Source organism: Streptopelia decaocto (genome assembly GCF_964273445.1).
Source record: "Streptopelia decaocto genome assembly, chromosome: 16".
Lineage (NCBI taxonomy): Eukaryota > Metazoa > Chordata > Aves > Columbiformes > Columbidae > Streptopelia > Streptopelia decaocto.
The window spans coordinates 11,456,446-11,473,960 of record NC_138671.1 but is presented as its reverse complement, the minus strand read 5'-3'; the positions used below and the strand labels follow the sequence as shown (position 1 = coordinate 11,473,960).

General features: G+C 54.3%; 1 protein-coding gene across 1 annotated transcript; it reads left to right on the top strand.

The window, feature by feature from the left end:
• The first annotated feature begins 1,047 nt into the window (after positions 1-1,047).
• Positions 1,048-17,212, top strand: LOC309446956 (bMERB domain-containing protein 1-like). Its single transcript, XM_082067183.1, has 7 exons — positions 1,048-1,154; positions 8,842-8,962; positions 12,473-12,546; positions 14,466-14,580; positions 14,713-14,786; positions 15,380-15,533; positions 17,053-17,212. Exons 1-6 carry the CDS (start codon positions 1,079-1,081, stop codon positions 15,496-15,498), a joined length of 579 nt encoding a protein of 192 aa, XP_081923309.1. The 5' UTR covers positions 1,048-1,078; the 3' UTR covers positions 15,499-15,533; positions 17,053-17,212.
• The last annotated feature ends 303 nt before the right edge of the window (positions 17,213-17,515 follow it).

The window sequence follows — 17,515 nt, the reverse complement described above, 5'->3', positions numbered from 1 at the left end:
CAAGGAATAGAAAACGCAGTTACCTTAGCTCGGCCTCACCAGTGCAGCAGCCAGGGAAGTTGTTGGTAACGTGGCTTCATTTTTGAAACTTTGAGAACATTTCTGCCTCTAATCAGGTCGAAAGGTCAGAACTCCGGAGGTAGTTACAACACTGAAAATAGTAGGCTTGTGTTAACTTGTGTTTTTCTGTTAGTAAAAGGAATTTTGAGCCAGGAAGCACAATCACATGCTGAACTAACTTCAGTAGTCAAAGCATGACTGCAGAAACTGAGAGAGCTGGGTCTGTTGAGCTGGAGAAGAGAAGCTGAGAGGGATCTGATCAATGGGATCAATATCTCAGGGTGGGTGTCAGAGGATGGACCAGACTCTGTTCAGTGGTGCCCAACGCCAGGGTGAGGGGCAACGGGCACAGACTGAAACACAGGAGGCTCCATGTGAACATGAGCAGAAACTTGTTTGCTGGGAGGTGCCAGAGCCTGGCCCAGGCTGCCCAGAGCGGGTGTGGAGTCTCCTTCTCTGAGACATTCAAACCCCCTGGACCCACCTGTGTGATCTGCTCTGTGACCCCGCGTGAGCAGGGGTTGCACTGGGGGATCCGCAGAGGTCCCTTCAACCCTAATGATTCTGTGATTCTGTGAAATGTGAACCTGATTTTTTGATAAAACCTAAGGAAAATAAACTTCCAAACCATTTACTCTGACATACATCCCTCCGCAGGAATAGGCGCTCAGGTCCTCAGGACCACGGTCCTTTCTCAGCAAGTGACAAATTCAAACGCTCAGCTCCCTCCTGCCATGAGGATGCGCCTGGTTGAGCGGGCGGGGAAAGCCCTTCGAACATCGCCCTGGAAGCGCTTTTGGACTCTGAATCTGCTGAACGTGCCTCGGCGAGATCTGCCGTTCGCTGTTGCCTGCTCGGGCTGTGTCTTTAAGGAGCTTCCAGTGACCGTGTCCGGCCCCGTGTTCTCCGAGCGGCGGCCGGCAGAGGGCGGGGAGCGGCGAGAGCGGCGGGAGCGGCGGGAGCGGCGGGAGCGGCGGGAGCGGCGGGAGCGGCGGGAGCGGCGGGAGCGGCCTGCAGCATGGAGGACACCCGGACCCCTCCCCGATACGGATCGCTGGAGTCCACCCGCTGGCCGCCCGCCGGCGCGGGGCCAGGTGAGCGCGGCGGGACCGGGATGGGCAGGGGCACCGCTGGACCCAAACTTTCCCCGCCCTCCCCGCCACTTCTCCCCGATTAGCGGTGGTTCCGGGACTCCCCGGGCACCGGCGCCTTTATCCACCAAGTGGAGCCCAGGGGGTGCTCCCGGTACCGGCATCGCCGGAGCCCCCGCGCCGCGGACACCGGGAGTGGGGGAGGCAGGAAGGGGTGGATGGAGGGGAGAGATGAACGGGAGGGGATGGAGGGAGGGAGGGAAGGGCTGGATGGAGGAGAGGAGTGAATGGAAGGAGGGGAGGGGTGGATGGAGGAGAGAAAGGACGGAGGGAAGGGAGCGGCTGTGAGGAGGGATGGCTGGAGGGAACGAACCGGTGGAAGGAGGGATGGAGGCTGGTGCTGCCCAGAGAGACACGGGGCCGCGGTGCTGTCATACCTGGCTGTGGTCATGGCTGTGCCCACCCTGTCCTTGGCTGCCTTTTCCCCTCACTAAACAGTTCCTCCAGCACGAAACAGGGTGGGGGACAGAGGAGGGGGACACGACCAGAGGGATTGTCCAGGGCAGAGTCCCCAGCTGTGGGGTGGAGGGGGCCCAGTGCTGGGCTGTGGGCAGCATCCTGAGGAGGGAAGGGTCCTGCAGCCCCTCTGCTGTGACATCCCTCTGACCTCTCCCCTTCCTCAGCCCTTTCTGCTCCCCCTGAGCCCCTGGCCCCCAGCAGGGCAGGGACAGGCAGCTGGAAAGGCAGGGAAGGAAGGATGGAGCAAACACAAGCATCCCGCTTGGTACTACTGTGTGGGGTGCTGCCTGCAATGCTGCTCAGCTCCCTGGTGAGCTGCCCAAAGTTTTAGTCCTTCTCCTTTGTGCCTTCCAATACAGCAACATGTATCCTTCCCCTGGCTCCCCTGCCTGGGAAGAGTGACCCTGTCCTTGGGGTTGGTCTGGGCACGTCCATCGCCTGGATCCTCTGCTCCCAGCAGCCGAGTGACATCAGGGTGCTCCAGGGACAGGTCAAACACTCGCTGGGCTCGGGGTGCTGGGTATGGCCTGGCCACCCCTCCTCACACGCCTGTGAGCAGGATTGTGGTGCCTGCTGTGTTTGCTGATTCAGTGCAGTTCTGTATATTCCCGAATCCTGGGGGACCCTCAGGATGGGCGAGAACGTGGCAACGATCGGTGTCTGTTTTCCGAATGCTGCTCTGCTGTTTGCTACCACCAAGGAAATCTCAGGGCAACCCTGCGCAGTGCTGAGCACATGCAGCCTCCTGCCCTGCGCGAGCTCAGGAGGTGACCCCGGGGAGCTGCACACAGCAGAGGGTGGCACACAGGGGCTACACCCCTGCCCATACCCCCGTAAATCATCCTGGGCTACCTCACCTGTCAACTCTGGTCCTTTTTCTGTCTGTCTAACGTAGTCCTAGTGGTGCTGGCTGTGCGGGGGGCTGCACAAACACAGCCAGAGAGATCCCCCCTGGCTGCCATGGGCAAAGGCTGCACGTTTGTCCCTGGTTTACTGGAGGGGCAGCTGGGGCACTGGCAGGGAAACGGTGCCATGGTTTGCAGGGAAATGGTACCTACCTTGGTTTGCAGGCTGCCGGTAGCTGTGATTTTCCCATCTGAGCACAATGCTGTCCTCGGGGACCAGTGTGCTTGGCCGTATGTTGGCGGTCCTGGAGGCTTGTGTCCCTCCTGCCAGGTGGTGGGGACCATGTCACCACTGACAAGGTTGCCCCAGAGCCAGGCAGCCAGTTACTGTCACTTATTGAGCTTGTGGAGCAAGGGCTGATTTTGACGGGCTCGATGCCCCTGCCCGTGCTGCTTCCATGGCAGAGAACAGCGCGTGTCTGAGTTAAATAGGCCTCTTGGGATGGAGCCCAAGGAAAGAGCTCCGACCCCGTCCCCAGGGAGCTGTCAATCAATTGCCCACTTTCAATCATGAAGTAAATCACTTGGAACTCAACCCCGTGCTGGTTGCTGCCGTGACTCATCTCAGGCTTGCTGCTGGCTGTCTAAATGTTTTCGCCAAAGCCGTATGGAGTGGAAGTCTCTGGCTATTACACTCCTCATTAACGATACTCGCTTCCCCTGGGCCATGTGTGATGATTAAAGCATCGCTAAGTTTAAACTGAAGCTTTCTGCCCTTCCTTGGTTTGCTGGGTTGAAATGGTGCCAGTCAGGGGTCCTTTTGCTCGGGCTGGTTTCTGTGTCTGGCTCTGCTGGTGTGTGCGCAGCTGCGGGAGCAAAGGGACCCGGTGGCAGTGTGGGTTCACATGGGTGTCCTCCCTCTCCATCCTGGAAGGGAGACTCAGGACTCTGAGCTTGACCAGAGCTTTAATAATGTTTACATCCCTGCCTTAGGCCCCCGCTGGTGCCAAGCACTTAGGGAGGGTGTAAGAAACCCATCTCAGCTTTGGCAAAACCACCTCCAGGGAAATCTTTTGCAGGACGTGCTGGGTTTTAATCCCTCGTGAACTCCAAGAGTCTGCACTTGCCATTTGCGCTGCCGTATGGTGTCGCTGCCATCGTGCAGGTTTGTGGGTGCACAGCGCCCTTTGGTTTCACCGCTGTCTCAGGGAAGCTGTGATCTGGCCCACATCTGTGAGTGCTGGGGTTCGGGAACTCCGTGTCACCTGTATCTGCCTGGAGAAAGCATCTCCTGAGCTAGCAGGGAAGATCCATGCAGAGCCCAGTCGGTCAGACTGATCTCATTACATAGAATCACAGAGGAATTTGGATCAGGAGGGACCTCTGGAGATATCAAGTCCAACTCCTTGCTCAAGACAGGCTTAGTAGTTAAATCAGGGTTGCTCACAACCTTGTGCAGGAGGTATCTTGGACCAAAGATGGAGATCCCACAATCTCTCTTATCCCTGCTTCGGTATCTGAACAACCCTTCAGCCTCCTTCTGTCGGCCTCTCCTCATCCATCCCATGCTCCTGCCCCTGCCCTCACTCAGATGTTCAGGTCTCGGCGTGATGAGCTGTGGGCCTGGGCAGACGCTGGCAGATGGAAGGAGTCTCCATCGGCAAGTCCATCTTATCCTCTCAGCTGCAAATTAGTCACCTGGTTTCTTGAGAAGTGTAGTGGATGGTTTTGGTGCAGAGGCTTAGCTCTGTGTCCCCGTGTCCAGCTGCTCCCTCCCAGGGGTCTTGGGCTTCATTTTGCAGGAGCACCAGCCTGGGCCTGCCCTCCCTCTGTTTCTGCCCTGGGTCAAGCAGCTCCAGGGACAACTGTCCTCTCAGAGCTTCTTGTCCAGGCCTGACTGCTGTGGCGAGCAGATCCCTGGCATGGCTGAGGCTGTATGTGCCTGAGGGGTGCACAGTGACCCTGACCCCACCGCCCTGAAGCCACAGCTGAGGAGCTTCCAGCTCCAGTCGCGCAGCCATCGCTCTGCTGCGTGCTGCAGACCTGGCGCTGTCCCCACCTCACACGATGCTCCTGACCTGCAGTCAGAGGCTGCTGGAAGTGTCCTACAGACAGGTCAGGGAGGTTGTTCCTCCCCCTCTGCTCTGCCCTGGTGAGGCCCCATCTGAGTTGTGTGTCCAGTTCTGGGCTCCCCAGTTTAAGAAGGACAAGGACTTACTGTGGAGAGTCCAGCACTGGGCTACGAAGATGCTGAGGGGTCTGGAGCATCTTTCTTCTGAGGAAAGGCTGAGAGAGCTGGGGCTGTTGAGCTGGAGAAGAGAAGCTGAGAGGGATCTGATCAATGGGATCAATATCTCAGGGTGGGTGTCAGAGGATGGACCAGACTCTGTTCAGTGGTGCCCAACGCCAGGGTGAGGGGCAACGGGCACAGACTGAAACACAGGAGGCTCCATGTGAACAGGAGCAGAAACTTGTTTGCTGGGAGGTGCCAGAGCCTGGCCCAGGCTGCCCAGAGCGGGTGTGGAGTCTCCTTCTCTGAGACATTCAAACCCCCTGGACCCACCTGTGTGATCTGCTCTGTGACCCTGCGTGAGCAGGGGTTGCACTGGGGGATCTGCAGAGGGCCCTTCAGCCCAACCAGGCTGGGACTCTGTGACTCTGTGCCCATGGAGGAGGGTGCATAAGGGAAGCCTATTTCTGAGCAGGGTGGTCCCAGCCATGCTGGATTCTCCATCTCTGATGGGAACCCACCCACAGTCAAGCCAGGAGCTTTCTCGCTCCTGTGGGCTGAAATCGATCCCAGCCTCCTGCCGCAGACAGGGGAGAGGAACCCAGCACTGCCACCTCCTCCCTTGGTGTACACAGGTGAGGATTCACCTCTCCTGTCCGAGGTGGCTTCTGCTAATGAGTTTCTGGGATGAGGAGGGCGAAGCAACGATGCCAGCATCTGTTTCAAACCTTTGCACTCACCCACTGGGAAGCAGCTGGCTGGTAACCTCAGCCAAACACTCCTGCCACCAGCAATCAAAGATATTCTGGGTAATTCACTCACCCAGGCCAGGAGTGACAGTCTCCATCCCCCAAACCCACCCCTGTGATTAGCATTGTCCAGCTAATGAAAGCTGCGGTGAGCTCATATCTTTGTTTATTGGCGCATCTGTAAAATAATCAGCCTGGTCACTTCAGCCTGCTCACAGAAGTGACACTTGGAGCAATGCAGCTTTTTCCTGAGGGGTCTAGAGCTGCACTGAAGTACAGCCGAACCCCGGGGAGCAGCTGCTGCAACCACGCACCGGCTGCACCTTCATGTGTGTTGTTACCTGTGCGCCTGCTGTCACCTGCGGGCAGGTCCTGCCTGTCCCCAGCACGTCCCCAGCTGCCAGCAATGCTGGGTGTGAGTGCAGTAAAGTACCTCGGGCAACAGGAGCTCTGGGGTGGCAGAGCAGCGGGATGCTTGGGACAACAGACCTCAGCATCCCGGTCCCCTAGCAACCGCACTCTGGTCCCCTAGCAACCGCATCCTGGTCCTGTAGCAACCACAGTCCGGTCCCCTAGCAACCCCTGTCAGGCCCGTAGAAACAAGGCTCAGGGAGGGGTTCTGTGCAAATTTGTAGTAAAGCCAATGAGCAAGAGCTGAGGGGGGGCAGCGCATCCAGCCCCACACTTTGTCCAGCCTCTGGATCCGTCAGTTTGTCCTGAGGAGGCCCTGGCTCCTGGGAGCATCCTGATGGCTTATAATGGGGAATGGTGGAGGATTCAGCACGCTGGCATTGGCTGGACGTGGCTGGGGGGAGAGGGAGATAATCACCAAGTTGTCCTCAGGAGTTTCTAAGCCAGAAACAGCATAAAACTGTTATCCAAACCAGTCACACTAACCCAAACCACTCGTACTTTTGCTAATAAACCTTAGAACCCTAGAATCATTTTAGTTGGAAAAGACCTTTAAGATCATCACTCCAACTGTTAGCAATCTCGATATCCAGCTGCTAGGATCTCAACAGAAAATGGCGGCTTTTGTGTGGAAAGCTTTTAATAATATTCCACACAAGTTTAAGTTCAATGCTAGCATGTCCACTACTATGAAATTTTAGAGCCCCTATTATGCAGAATATTTAAATTGCTGTTAACTTCATGATGCCAAGAACATGTTGAAGCAAATATACTCATTAATATGAACTTCAGCATAGGTGAAACTAATACATCCATCCACATTCAAGTTGGAAATAAAGAAATTAGTAAAAGACAGGAGACTAATAGGGACTTCATGCTAACGGTACGATCCTAATCCAGGGATTAAGCTGGGGGTTATATTTTTTGTAATGCTCTTCTCTTACTATGAATACAGCATAGTGATAAAGAATCTATGAAAGTGGATCAGGGGATGGAGTGGCCTCTGAATTTTATGCTGGAAATGTGGCTCTCTCTGGGAATGATGCCTCAGCAGGTTATGTGATGGGTAGAGGATCAGAGAGTGCAGAGTGGTTTCCCTTGTGCCTTAGTGCTGGTGTGTTCCTGCCCTGTCCCCATCCGCACTGGCCTGGGCCACCTTTGGGATCCCCAGGACATACATTCCAGCTCCAACATCTCCAGTTGCCAGCAAATCCTGCTCCCGGAGCTGGTGTTCCCCAGCTGTGCTTTCCCCTCTCGCTGCGTGGGGACAGCCCCAGGGCTGCGGGAAGGCAGAGCTGTGCCCTTGGAAGATTCAAAGGAAGGAAAATTTGCCACGATGCTCGTGATTTTTCATGTTTCCTCATAGCATGGCTTTGCGGTAGCTCCTAAGCCCCCTCTCCCCAGCCTGTGCTGTGTGTACATCACTGCAGAGCAGGTGAGCCCAGGGGTGATAAATGTGCTGCTGCGTGTCACTGATAACGAGCTCGATAATGTGTCTGAGAGCCGGACCCGGGGGCAAAACCTCAGCCCCCAGTAAAGGGATGGGAGCTGCTGTGGGCTGTGTGGGCTGGCAGGCTCCATGCTCCTCATCCTCGTGTAAATTGGTGTGACACTGTGCAAACCCATGGGAGATCACATGAACATCTGTGTGTAAATCGGTCAGGGTTTGGGGACAGAGCTGGTGGTCAGTGCGATGGATCGAGGTTGCTGGGTTCTCATCCGTCCCTGGGTTGGCCACTGTGCTCTTCTAAAATATCAGTTACAGCTCTTCTTTTCCTGTATTTTGCTGTGAGGCTCTTGTTTCTTGCCCTGAGCAAGAGATATCCCCTTTCCCTGCCTCAGTTTCCCCAAGTGGGTTATAGACGTGATGCTCAGCACACTGGAGGATGAGGATGCCCAGCCGGTCTGCTGGGTACCATGGGGGCTTCTCCCTCCAGTGCACTGGGAAGGATGGGGAAGGATCCAGTTTGTGCTGGAAGGGCAGCAGCTGTAGGAACTTCACCTCCGTGACTCAGGTCTGTGCTGTGTCAGCCCGGCATTTGTTCCTGGCGGGTACGGGAGGAGGGTGCACACACAGGCTCATGTCTCTGTGCTAGAGATGCCTGAAGCTTACATGGTTCTGGAAAAGAGAGAGACATTCCTGTCCTTCCTTCCAGCAGTTTTTAGCTCCCTTGGCCTCCTGCTGTTCAGCAAAGGGGAGAACCCTGGAAATTTGGGGCTTTCTCAGCAGCGCAGAACCCGGCACAGCATTGATGTGAGCAGGGTGTGCTGCAGAGACGCACAAGCAGGCGAAATGCTGCGTGTTCCGAAGGCTCAGAGAGCTGCGAGCTCAGGCGAGGTGTCCTGCTGGCCTCCCAGGGCCTCTCCTGCAGACACTTCATGCATATTGCATGGGTGTTGGGAGCTGCGCTCAGCAAGACGGGCTGGCTCTGGTGCCAAGGCAGCAATGAGCAGAGCTGTTCCAGCGCCCGGACTCACAGAAAGCAGAAACAGAGGCAAAACAGTCACTGGCAGCTCAATGCCCTTGCACATCGGTGACTTTCTGTGTATCTGTTGGGCCGTGTCTTCTCGCAGCACCCAGCAGAGCAGCAAGAAGTCTGGAAACGAATTTAAAACTGTGCGTGTGCTTAGTGGTTATGCTGTAAAATACTGTCCCAGGTTGGGCAGAGAGGTGGTGGATGAACCATCCCTGGAGACATCCCAGGCCAGGCTGGACGGGGCTCTGAGCACCCTGAGCTGGTGAAGATGTCCCTGCTCATGGCAGGGGGGGCACTGGGGAGCTGGGAAGGTCCTCCAACCCAAACTGTTCTATGATTCTATGATTTTTATGGCCTGGTGTTTGTAGGAGGTCCCCATGACAGTCCCATGGTCCCTGTTGTCCCCAGCACCCATTTAACATCTCCCGCTGGCTAACGTGGCTCCTGTTTCACCTGCAGAGGATGAGATTGTTTCCATGGCTGACTCGACCACCACCATTGATGACATCGAAGGAGAACTCTTCAAAATCGAGAGGATCAGGGAGATCCTGGTGAGGAGGGAGTCCGAGCTGCGGTACATGTGAGTACCTGTCCACCCCTGCACTGTCCCCACTTCCCACGGTCCCCGCAGCGTCCCCGCTTGCCTGATCAAACACAGATTGTCCCAGGGATGGGCAGAGCTGAGGTCACTTTCCACCTCGTTCTCCACCTGGAAGCACAGCCTCTCCCACCGCTCTGGCCTTGAACAGGTCCCTGTTACCAACCTGCCACTGATGCTGTGACCTGAAGTGTCACTGCTGCTTGGGAGCAGAGCCCGACCCCCCTGGCTCCAAGCTCCTTCCAGGCAGTTCAGAGATCAGAAGGTCTCCCCTCAGCTCCTGTTCTCAGCTGAACCCCCCAGGTCCTTCAGCCGCTCCATCACACTTGTGCTCCAGCCCCTCACCAGCCTCGTTGCCCTCGTGGCACCAGCTGGGAGCTGGACTGTGGTTTAGAGGCTCAGATTTGGAGCGACACCCTCTTTGAGGCAGAGTTCACCCTGAATAAATTGTTGAAAAGGATTTTTTGAAATCATAAACAGTGTAGTTCTTAAATGCTTTCCATGGCAACCAGTACCTAAATCTCACAGGTGCTGTCAAAACTCAACATCTCTTGCTTTTTCTTATTTTTTTTTTCTTTATTTGTTTTCTTCCTTGACTTGCACTTGGAAAACAAAAGGAAATTCTCTACGGAAACCGCATACTGGGGTGGGCATGGCTGCAAAAGCGATCATTTGGAAGTTTGGATATGCCAGGGTTACGTATCTGAGTGGTTTGGAGGAGCTATGGGGACCTCAGGCATCAAGTTCCTTTCTGTACTTAAAAGGGACAGATAAGAAAGATGAGGACAGACTTTTGAGCAGGGCCTGTTGGGATAGGACAAGGGGTGATGGTTTTAAACTAAAGGAGGGAGATTCAGGCTGGACATGAGGAAGGAATTGTTGCCCTGAGGGTGGTGAGAGCCTGGCCCAGGTTGGCCAGAGAGGTGGTGGCTGAACCATCCCTGGAGACATCCCAGGCCAGGCTGGACGGGGCTCTGAGCAACCTGAGCTGGTGCAGATGTCCCTGCTCATGGCAGGGGTTGAGCTTTGAGGGTCCCTTGCAATCCAAACCATTCTGTGATTCTGTGGTTCTCTGTGGGGTGCAGCAGCAGGAGCATCAGCTCGGCAGGGCAGGGAAGGCTCAGGGCTTCTGTGAGCATCACAGCTGGAGAAGAGGGATCCCAGACGTGGGTTCTGCGGGACAGGGTTAAAAAGGATGGGGATCTGGAGTTGTAATGGCCTTTTTTTTCCCCCAATGAGGAAAATAATGTGATATTTAGGATGGTTGGACTGTGGGGCTCGGGGAGATGGACATTGATGTCTTACCAAATGGAGGAGTGACCCGTCTGGTCAGGCGACAGCGATCAGTGTTTTCTTCTCGTTGGAAATGTCCAACTAAAACATTCCAACGTTTCTGAGATGTCTGTGCTCTGGAAAACAATGAAGCTCGCAATATTTGTCTTTTTATAGGGCAAAAAGAAAGGTCTGAAATTCCTGTGAGAGATTCAGCTCCACACCTACAGGTCAGTGCTCTGATCTGCTCCTGAGGCCACACAGGAGAGTGTGGCTCTGCCTGATGCCGAAATAAGCTTTATTACCGGTGGTAGAAGTCATCTCAGCCCCAGCAACAGCCTTCTGGGTGCTTGTCTTTGCAATCTCTCCCAAGATTTGTTGAAATGAAAATGTTTATGATTGGCCATTTATTATTCTCACTATCGGCTTAAATTAAATTCCAATTTAATTTGAATATTTCAGTTATCATTGGACTGCTTATTTTAATTTTAAGAAGCGTATCACTAGCAATTGGCCTGTTGCCCACGTGTCCCATGCCGACCTCCCCACTGCTGCTCTTTGTAGCAGCTCAGGGCTCACCCACCACAGGACCGTGAACAGCAATAAAAGGACAAACAGACCTCCCTGTTCTCCGCATGCAGCTCCCAGACCTGCATCAGCAGACCTGCTCAGCGTGGTCTGCAAACAACAGAAGACACTGTCAGATGGAGCAAAAACCTGACAGAGCCAAGAGGAAGTCTTCTCCTCCTACAGTAATTTCTCACAGGGTTCCTCTTTGTCAGTCTGTTTATTTTCCTTTCCCTTATTAATATTTCTGGTGTCCTCGGTGCAGCTGATGAAGCTGCATCTTCGAGTAGCTCCAGCAAATATGACTCATCCCAGAAGGGGTGGACGGCGTGAGTCAGTGGAGGGGCCAGCAGGATTATTGGAGATGCAGACAGGGCTTTTAGTAACGCACACTTCAAAAGGAACCGGAGGCACTTCTGTTGGAGGTGGTGCCCGCTGATGAGTCAGTCGTGTTTTATCTGTAGACACAGATGGTGTATTAGGGTTTCTCATCACTCACGGCCATGGAGCTTGCTAGAAATTGCACCTGTGCTCTTCCAGGTTGGACCATAAAGGGCAAAGCAAGGAGGTGTCCAAAGGCAGAGGCTGCTGATGGGGGCGGTTGAGAGGTGGGGAGCACGGCCTGCGGAGCAGAGGCAGCTCTGGGGGTCACTGGAGATGTGACTTGTGTGCTGTGGTGTCACCCGCCCACGGGAGATCCGCAGGGGTGGCTGGATTCGTGCTGGAGAGAGGGCTCAGCCATGAGTTCTGTCTGCTCGGGGGGTTTCCCTCACCACAGGTCAGTGCATAAAGCTCTTCACACTGAAGCACTAATGCTCATCATGGCCACACACTGTTGTCCCTCAGTCTTGTCTAAGCAGGGCTTTAGAGAGGCCATAGGCATGTGCATTTTTGAAATAAATCAATCAATAAACTGGGTTAAGTCTTCCCTGTCAGCCCTAGTGGGCAGCGAGCAGCACTGGAGCTGGGACACCCATGGAGGGGCTGAGTGTCTGTGGTGCTTCTGAGAGACCATCCAGCTGGCTCCAGCACAGACCGGGCTGCGCGTCCCCATCTGCCCCATCAGCAGCCGCCTCTGACCCTGGAGCTGAGAGTGTCCCCATTGGTATCTTGCTGCTCTTGTGCGGTTCGATCCAGAGATGATTTTGTTGCCTGCAGCTTCGGCAGGCACCTTTTCTCCTGTGAAAATGACCTTGTTTCTCAGTGGACACCTGCAAAGTTTGCACATTTTCCCCTTCTGTTGTGTTTCGCTTTTCTACCTTTTTTATTTCTGTAGAAAGTCAGTGTAAAAATGTCAGATCTTTTCCTGTGGCAGCAACTTCCATTTGTTTTCGGATTTTGCTGTTTGGGGATTATTTTGGGGGAGAAGAAGAAACACAGATGCTGCTGCATGGTGGATGTGCCAGGTTCTAACAAGGCTTCACTGTCATTAGAGCAATGAAACTTCTGCTTTGCCAACAACCAGTAACACAGTCCATGTAGTGCCAACAGAAGCTCGGAGATGAAGCGGCTGCAGTTTTCCCATGGACAGGCGGGTAAATCTGTGCTCCCCGCTGCAGACACCGAGCGCATCACCTTGCAGTGTCGCTTTGGAGGTTCTGAACCTTTCCTCTCCCAGTCTTTCCCTCAGTGCTGTCATTTGTGTCTCTGCAGGATGGACGACATTCAGCTTTGCAAAGAAATCAGCCGGCTGAAAAAAGAGCTTCAAAAACTCATAGCCCTTCCAGGTAAGGCTTTGGAAAGGTTTGGAGAGCTGCACCCTGCTGCTGCAGTCAGCAGAAAGGTCTTCTTAGAACTTGGCTCAAATCAGATTGTACTGGAAAAACCCTGCAAATTGCTGGTCTTGTGAGACTGTCACGGCAGATCGTCTGTAAAAATGGGCATTGAACTCTAGTTTGGATAAAAATTGAAACGTGTCAGCGCTTACTCAGAGCTCAGCCAGAGCTGTGGCTTGAAATCTCAGCAGACCAAGGCGCCTTTCCCAGTTCAGAGAGGTGCCGTGGTCAGGATGGACTCTGACATCAGCAAGTCGCAAAAAAAGGTGCCGTGTGGGTACGTTGACTCTGACGTGCTCCAACTCAGGAAGGCAGCTTGTTAATTAACTCCAAATAGCTGTTGTGTTCGTGTGCAGCCTGATGTTTCCAACTTGTGTGGCATTCAAATGACACTGTGACGTGCTCCTGTTCCCACCAGGCAGGTGGGAGCTGCTGCACGGAGACAGTGCCCATGGCCAGATGACTTTGCATTGCCTCTTCATGGTAGAAAAGCAGCAGCTGTGGTCCAGGGCTCAGTCCAGATCAGCTTTCTCTGCCAGGAAGCTCGAGCTCAGGCCTTGTACAAGACCACAATTGCAGGAGAAACCTTTGCTTGCTGTGGATGTTTCTAACAACATGGTGATTATGAGAAGTTCCTCCTACTCAGATCGTGCAGCAGCACTTCCGATCAATACGTAGCAGACTTTAAATTACAAATCAATACATAGTTTAGGTAACTGCTGAGATCCAGCCTACAGGGTTTGCTCCGTACTATGAATTTTGCTGCATTTTTATTTGGCTCGAGGAAGACAGGAGATTGATCCACCCTGTGCTGGATTGATTTTGGAGCTGGCTGCTGAATTCAGAAACAGTGTTAAATGGCTGTAGCACAGACAGTCACAGGCTCCTCCTAAGGCAGCTCTCCATTTATATTTAACACTTCTCAGCCCTGTCTCAGTCATCTTCACGTGTCCCGCTTACCCTTATGTACCATTTTATATAGGACATGACTTTGTAGTGATGTGAGAGTTTTCCAGGTCTTCACTCACTCACTCACTGGCACAAGCAAGTCCCACCGTGCTCAGGGTAGGTCCTTCTGGAGCTTCAAGTGACAACCAAGGCTGATGCATTCAAAATAACCTGTCAGAAACCTGTGGTCATGCTTGTCCCTGGGATGGGAATGCAGCTGACAGTGGTTTGGAAGGCCAGAGGTAGAGGTTGAGATCCCTGCGACCATGTTCAGCAGGGAATAAGGATTTGAAACCAGTGGATGGTATTGGTTTTTGTGTCTCTGTGTGTATGGGGTACGTATGGTGGTGTGAGGCATTCCCAAGGCTCCTGGGCGTTGTTGATAATTCCCGGTACACCCGAGGCCCCGGCTGGTTTCTCACCGCGTGGAGGACCTGGCTCGGAGGTCTCTGGAGCACGACCCAGCTCACGGCCGAGCTGACGGGTGGGCTGTGCTGGCATGGGACAGCGAGGTTCAGCACGGCCTGGCTGAGGGGTGGCATCTGTCTGACAGTTCGGGGCTGTTGAGATCTGGTACCCAGCCCCTTCAGCAGAGCAGGGTGAAGACCCCAGGGTACTCATGGTTGTCTCGCACCAGAGTGGTCACCTCTGCTCTGCAAAGCTCGCAGGTGCATCTGGCAGAGCTCAGCACCATGAAAATTCTGGGGAGAAGTGAAATATTCAAAGTTTGATGACAGCAGACCTGTTTCCTTCCAGTCAGGGAGATTGGGGATGGGGCTGTTGCTTATTTAGCAGCCCGTATGTGGATTGCTGGCTGTTACCTCCACTCTCACATCTGGGTTGAGCAGAAACAGAGTAAGCTTGGCCTTGGCATGGGAGGGATGGCCCCTGTTGATGTGTGAAACGTGTTCCCTGTGCTGCAGAGAATAAGAAGTCCAACGAGGAGAAGCAGAGGGAAGAGGAGCTGGTGCAGCAGATACACAAGCTGGTGGAAACGCGGGATTTCCTGGTGGACGATGTGGAGTTTGAGAGGCTCAGGTAGCCGCCTTCAGTTCATTCCTTGTGCTGAGGACAGTGCTGGGTGTCCTCAGATCTGTATCATGCCTTGCCAGGTGGTCCTGGATGTCTCGCTGCTCCTTTCCTGAGCACTAACAGATCTCTTTATCACAGGGAAAGGGAAGAAGACAAGGAAATGGCAGAGTTCCTGCAAAGTAAGCTCTCCAAAAGCTACCTCCAGAAAGCAAGTAAGTTGCTGATGAGTTTTATTCCTTGTAATCAGCCTCCCTGGCACTTTCTCCCCTTCCCTAAGCACTCTTCAAGATTTCATTGGTCTGCATGGGACTAGCTTACCTGGAGGCCATCTGCTGCTGGAGGAGGGTGTGGGGAAATAGCAGCTGGAGCGTGCTGGTGCTTGAGATAACGTTGTGGCTGGGTATTTCCCAGCCATCAAGTCCTATGAGAATGGGGACGGGTAGGTGTCCTTTTATGTCTGATGTACTTCATCTGACCCTGTCCAACCGGCTCCTTACATTTCATCACACCATTAGCTAAGGTCACAAGTTGTGGTGTCCATCCAAGCCTTTCTCCACGGCCTCTGGTGGCCACCCCCTTCCTGTGCCTCCGTCATTGCTGGAGAAACACCTGCCAGTGCAGTGGGAGGTGTTTCCAGCCCAGGGTCCCTGTGTCTGTACGTGGTGAGGTGCCTCCTGGATGCAGGAGCTCCTGCCCAGCTGTTGATCCAAGAAGGGTCAGCATCTTATCCCTGAAAGGAGCTCTAAGTACGAGTGATGGGCTTGTGCTCTTGTCACCAGGCAGACACCGATTCCTCTTTCCGTAGCTCCTGTCAAAGAGAAGAAAATGACTTCCAGGGGGCAGCAAACCTCTGCACCTTATATGACCAAGACGGGCCTCACCCTGCTCAAGGAGTGCTGTGGCTTCACCTGCTCCATCATGTAGGCCAGCCCAGCTCCTCTGCACAGGACATGACCATGGTAGGGTGCATGTCCTGGGAAGCTGGGCTGGGCAAGAGGGGCTTCCTCGCTGTGCTGGAGCGGCCAAGCGCCGGTGCACGGTGTGTGAGCATCAACGCCTGGGCCATGCACAGCTCCTGGTGCTGCAGGCGTGGGGCGCGAGGGACCGCCAGGCTGCAGCCCTGCATGCTGGAGCAGCGCTGGGTCCTGGGAGCGGGTTGGGAGGGAAACGGCAGCGGTCGTGGCTGGGAGGAGGACGAGGGGCTGGAGTTGGGTGGAGCAGGGAGGAGCGGGGCCAGGCACACTGCGAGTAGCATCCCCCAGGGACCAAGGCATCTGGTGCAGGCACGTACAGGAGGGAGCTGTTGGTCAAAGGCACCACTGCTGTGCACACCTGGTACTCATGGAGTTACACCACCGATGACTTTGGCTTCATGTAATATCTTCTCTGAAAACCTAAGAAAGCATCCGGCCTTTCTGTCCGTGAGGGTCTTCATGTGCCTCCTCACGCCTTCTCCTGCCTGCTCCTCTTCAGCAGGTTGCAGTTAAATCACTGGCACCTGCTGCAGCCTCAGGTGCCCAGCCATAAAGTGATTACTTTTAAAACAGGGTTTGACCCAGGCAGTGTCAGTTGTACAGGACTATCCTCTGGGCAATCAGACATCCCCGTCCGTTTGCCAGTGGTTCAGGACATAAACTCATTCTAAAGGTTGTCACTTTGTAGAAGTCTCGGGGAGCAGCAGACCCATAGAGAGGTGCTTCTTGCCAGTGTGGATCTCCCCACTAACACCCACGTTGTCCCAGGAGGAGGCTGAAGTGACCGGGCTCACAGAGGTGGATGGATGGATGGATCCCCAATGGACCAGCTCTGCCTGGCTCAAGCTTATGCCCACGCGTGACATTGCTCCACAGCACACTCTGCCAAAGTGGGTGTCTGTGGGGTGCAGACAAGTCAAGCAAGGCCTAAGCAGCTTGGTGTGGGAGGTAGCAAAGATTGACCTTGTGAGAAGAGCTCACTCCTGCCAGAGTGTGGTGACACAGGTGAAGCAAGTCCCAGCTGAGAGTAAGTTATGTCTATAAGGATGTGCTTCCATACAGTTGAAGGGAAATTCTGCTTTCCAGCACCACAAAAGTGAGTCCAGACCTCACAGCTCATCACAGGGCAGATGGCAAGGAGGGGAAACCACCCTGGCACTGAGCTGCCCCCTTCCTCATGCCCGGGCTGCACCCAGCAGGTGATGAGCACGGCCAGACCCGAGCGCCAGGTCCCGCTGACAGCACGTGCGACAAGCACTGCGGGAGAGGAAGATGATGGTCACGGAGGTCTGGTGGGTTGTAATCTCTGTGGGAAGATGCATCTCATCTGTAATATTGCTGGAGACTTCCGCTGTGGCAGGCGGCCTGACAGACACGAGTTAGTCTCATTGGCAGTAGGCGCTCCATAAAGCAGGGCTGGCTCTCCAGCCACTGCGGGAGGGAGGCCTCAAGGCGATCCCTTGGTTGCAACCCATGGTTTCCTATCTCTTGCCTTTCCTCCCAGGTCTCCAGCCAGAGTCCACGATCTGCTCTTCTCCGAGAGGTTCAACTTCCCGTCATTGTTCATGCTTCCCACTGCAGCACCACCGTCAAAGAGACTTCCCAAGAAGGCTGGTGCGAGCTTGAATGATGGCATGTGTCCTTGTGCCACATCAACAGTCATCTCCCCCATGACATCAACCAACACCGAATTGCACCCGAGCTCAGCTTGGAAGAGGTGTGTGCAGCAGCAGCAGCGAGTCCATGACAAAGAGGAGCAGTGCGGTCCTTCACCTGCACAGAGTAATAAAAATGCACAGGGAGCTGATGTTTGGAGAACATTGTGCTCCACCATCCAAGACGTGCTGAGGCCACAGACGATGTCTCATCCTTAGCCCTGCACCACCTTGTGAGTCTCTGTGGGATAATTCCAGAGGATTCTTGGTGGGGAATGTCTCTGGTCTGGGTTTCGCTGTGTTTGCGTCGGT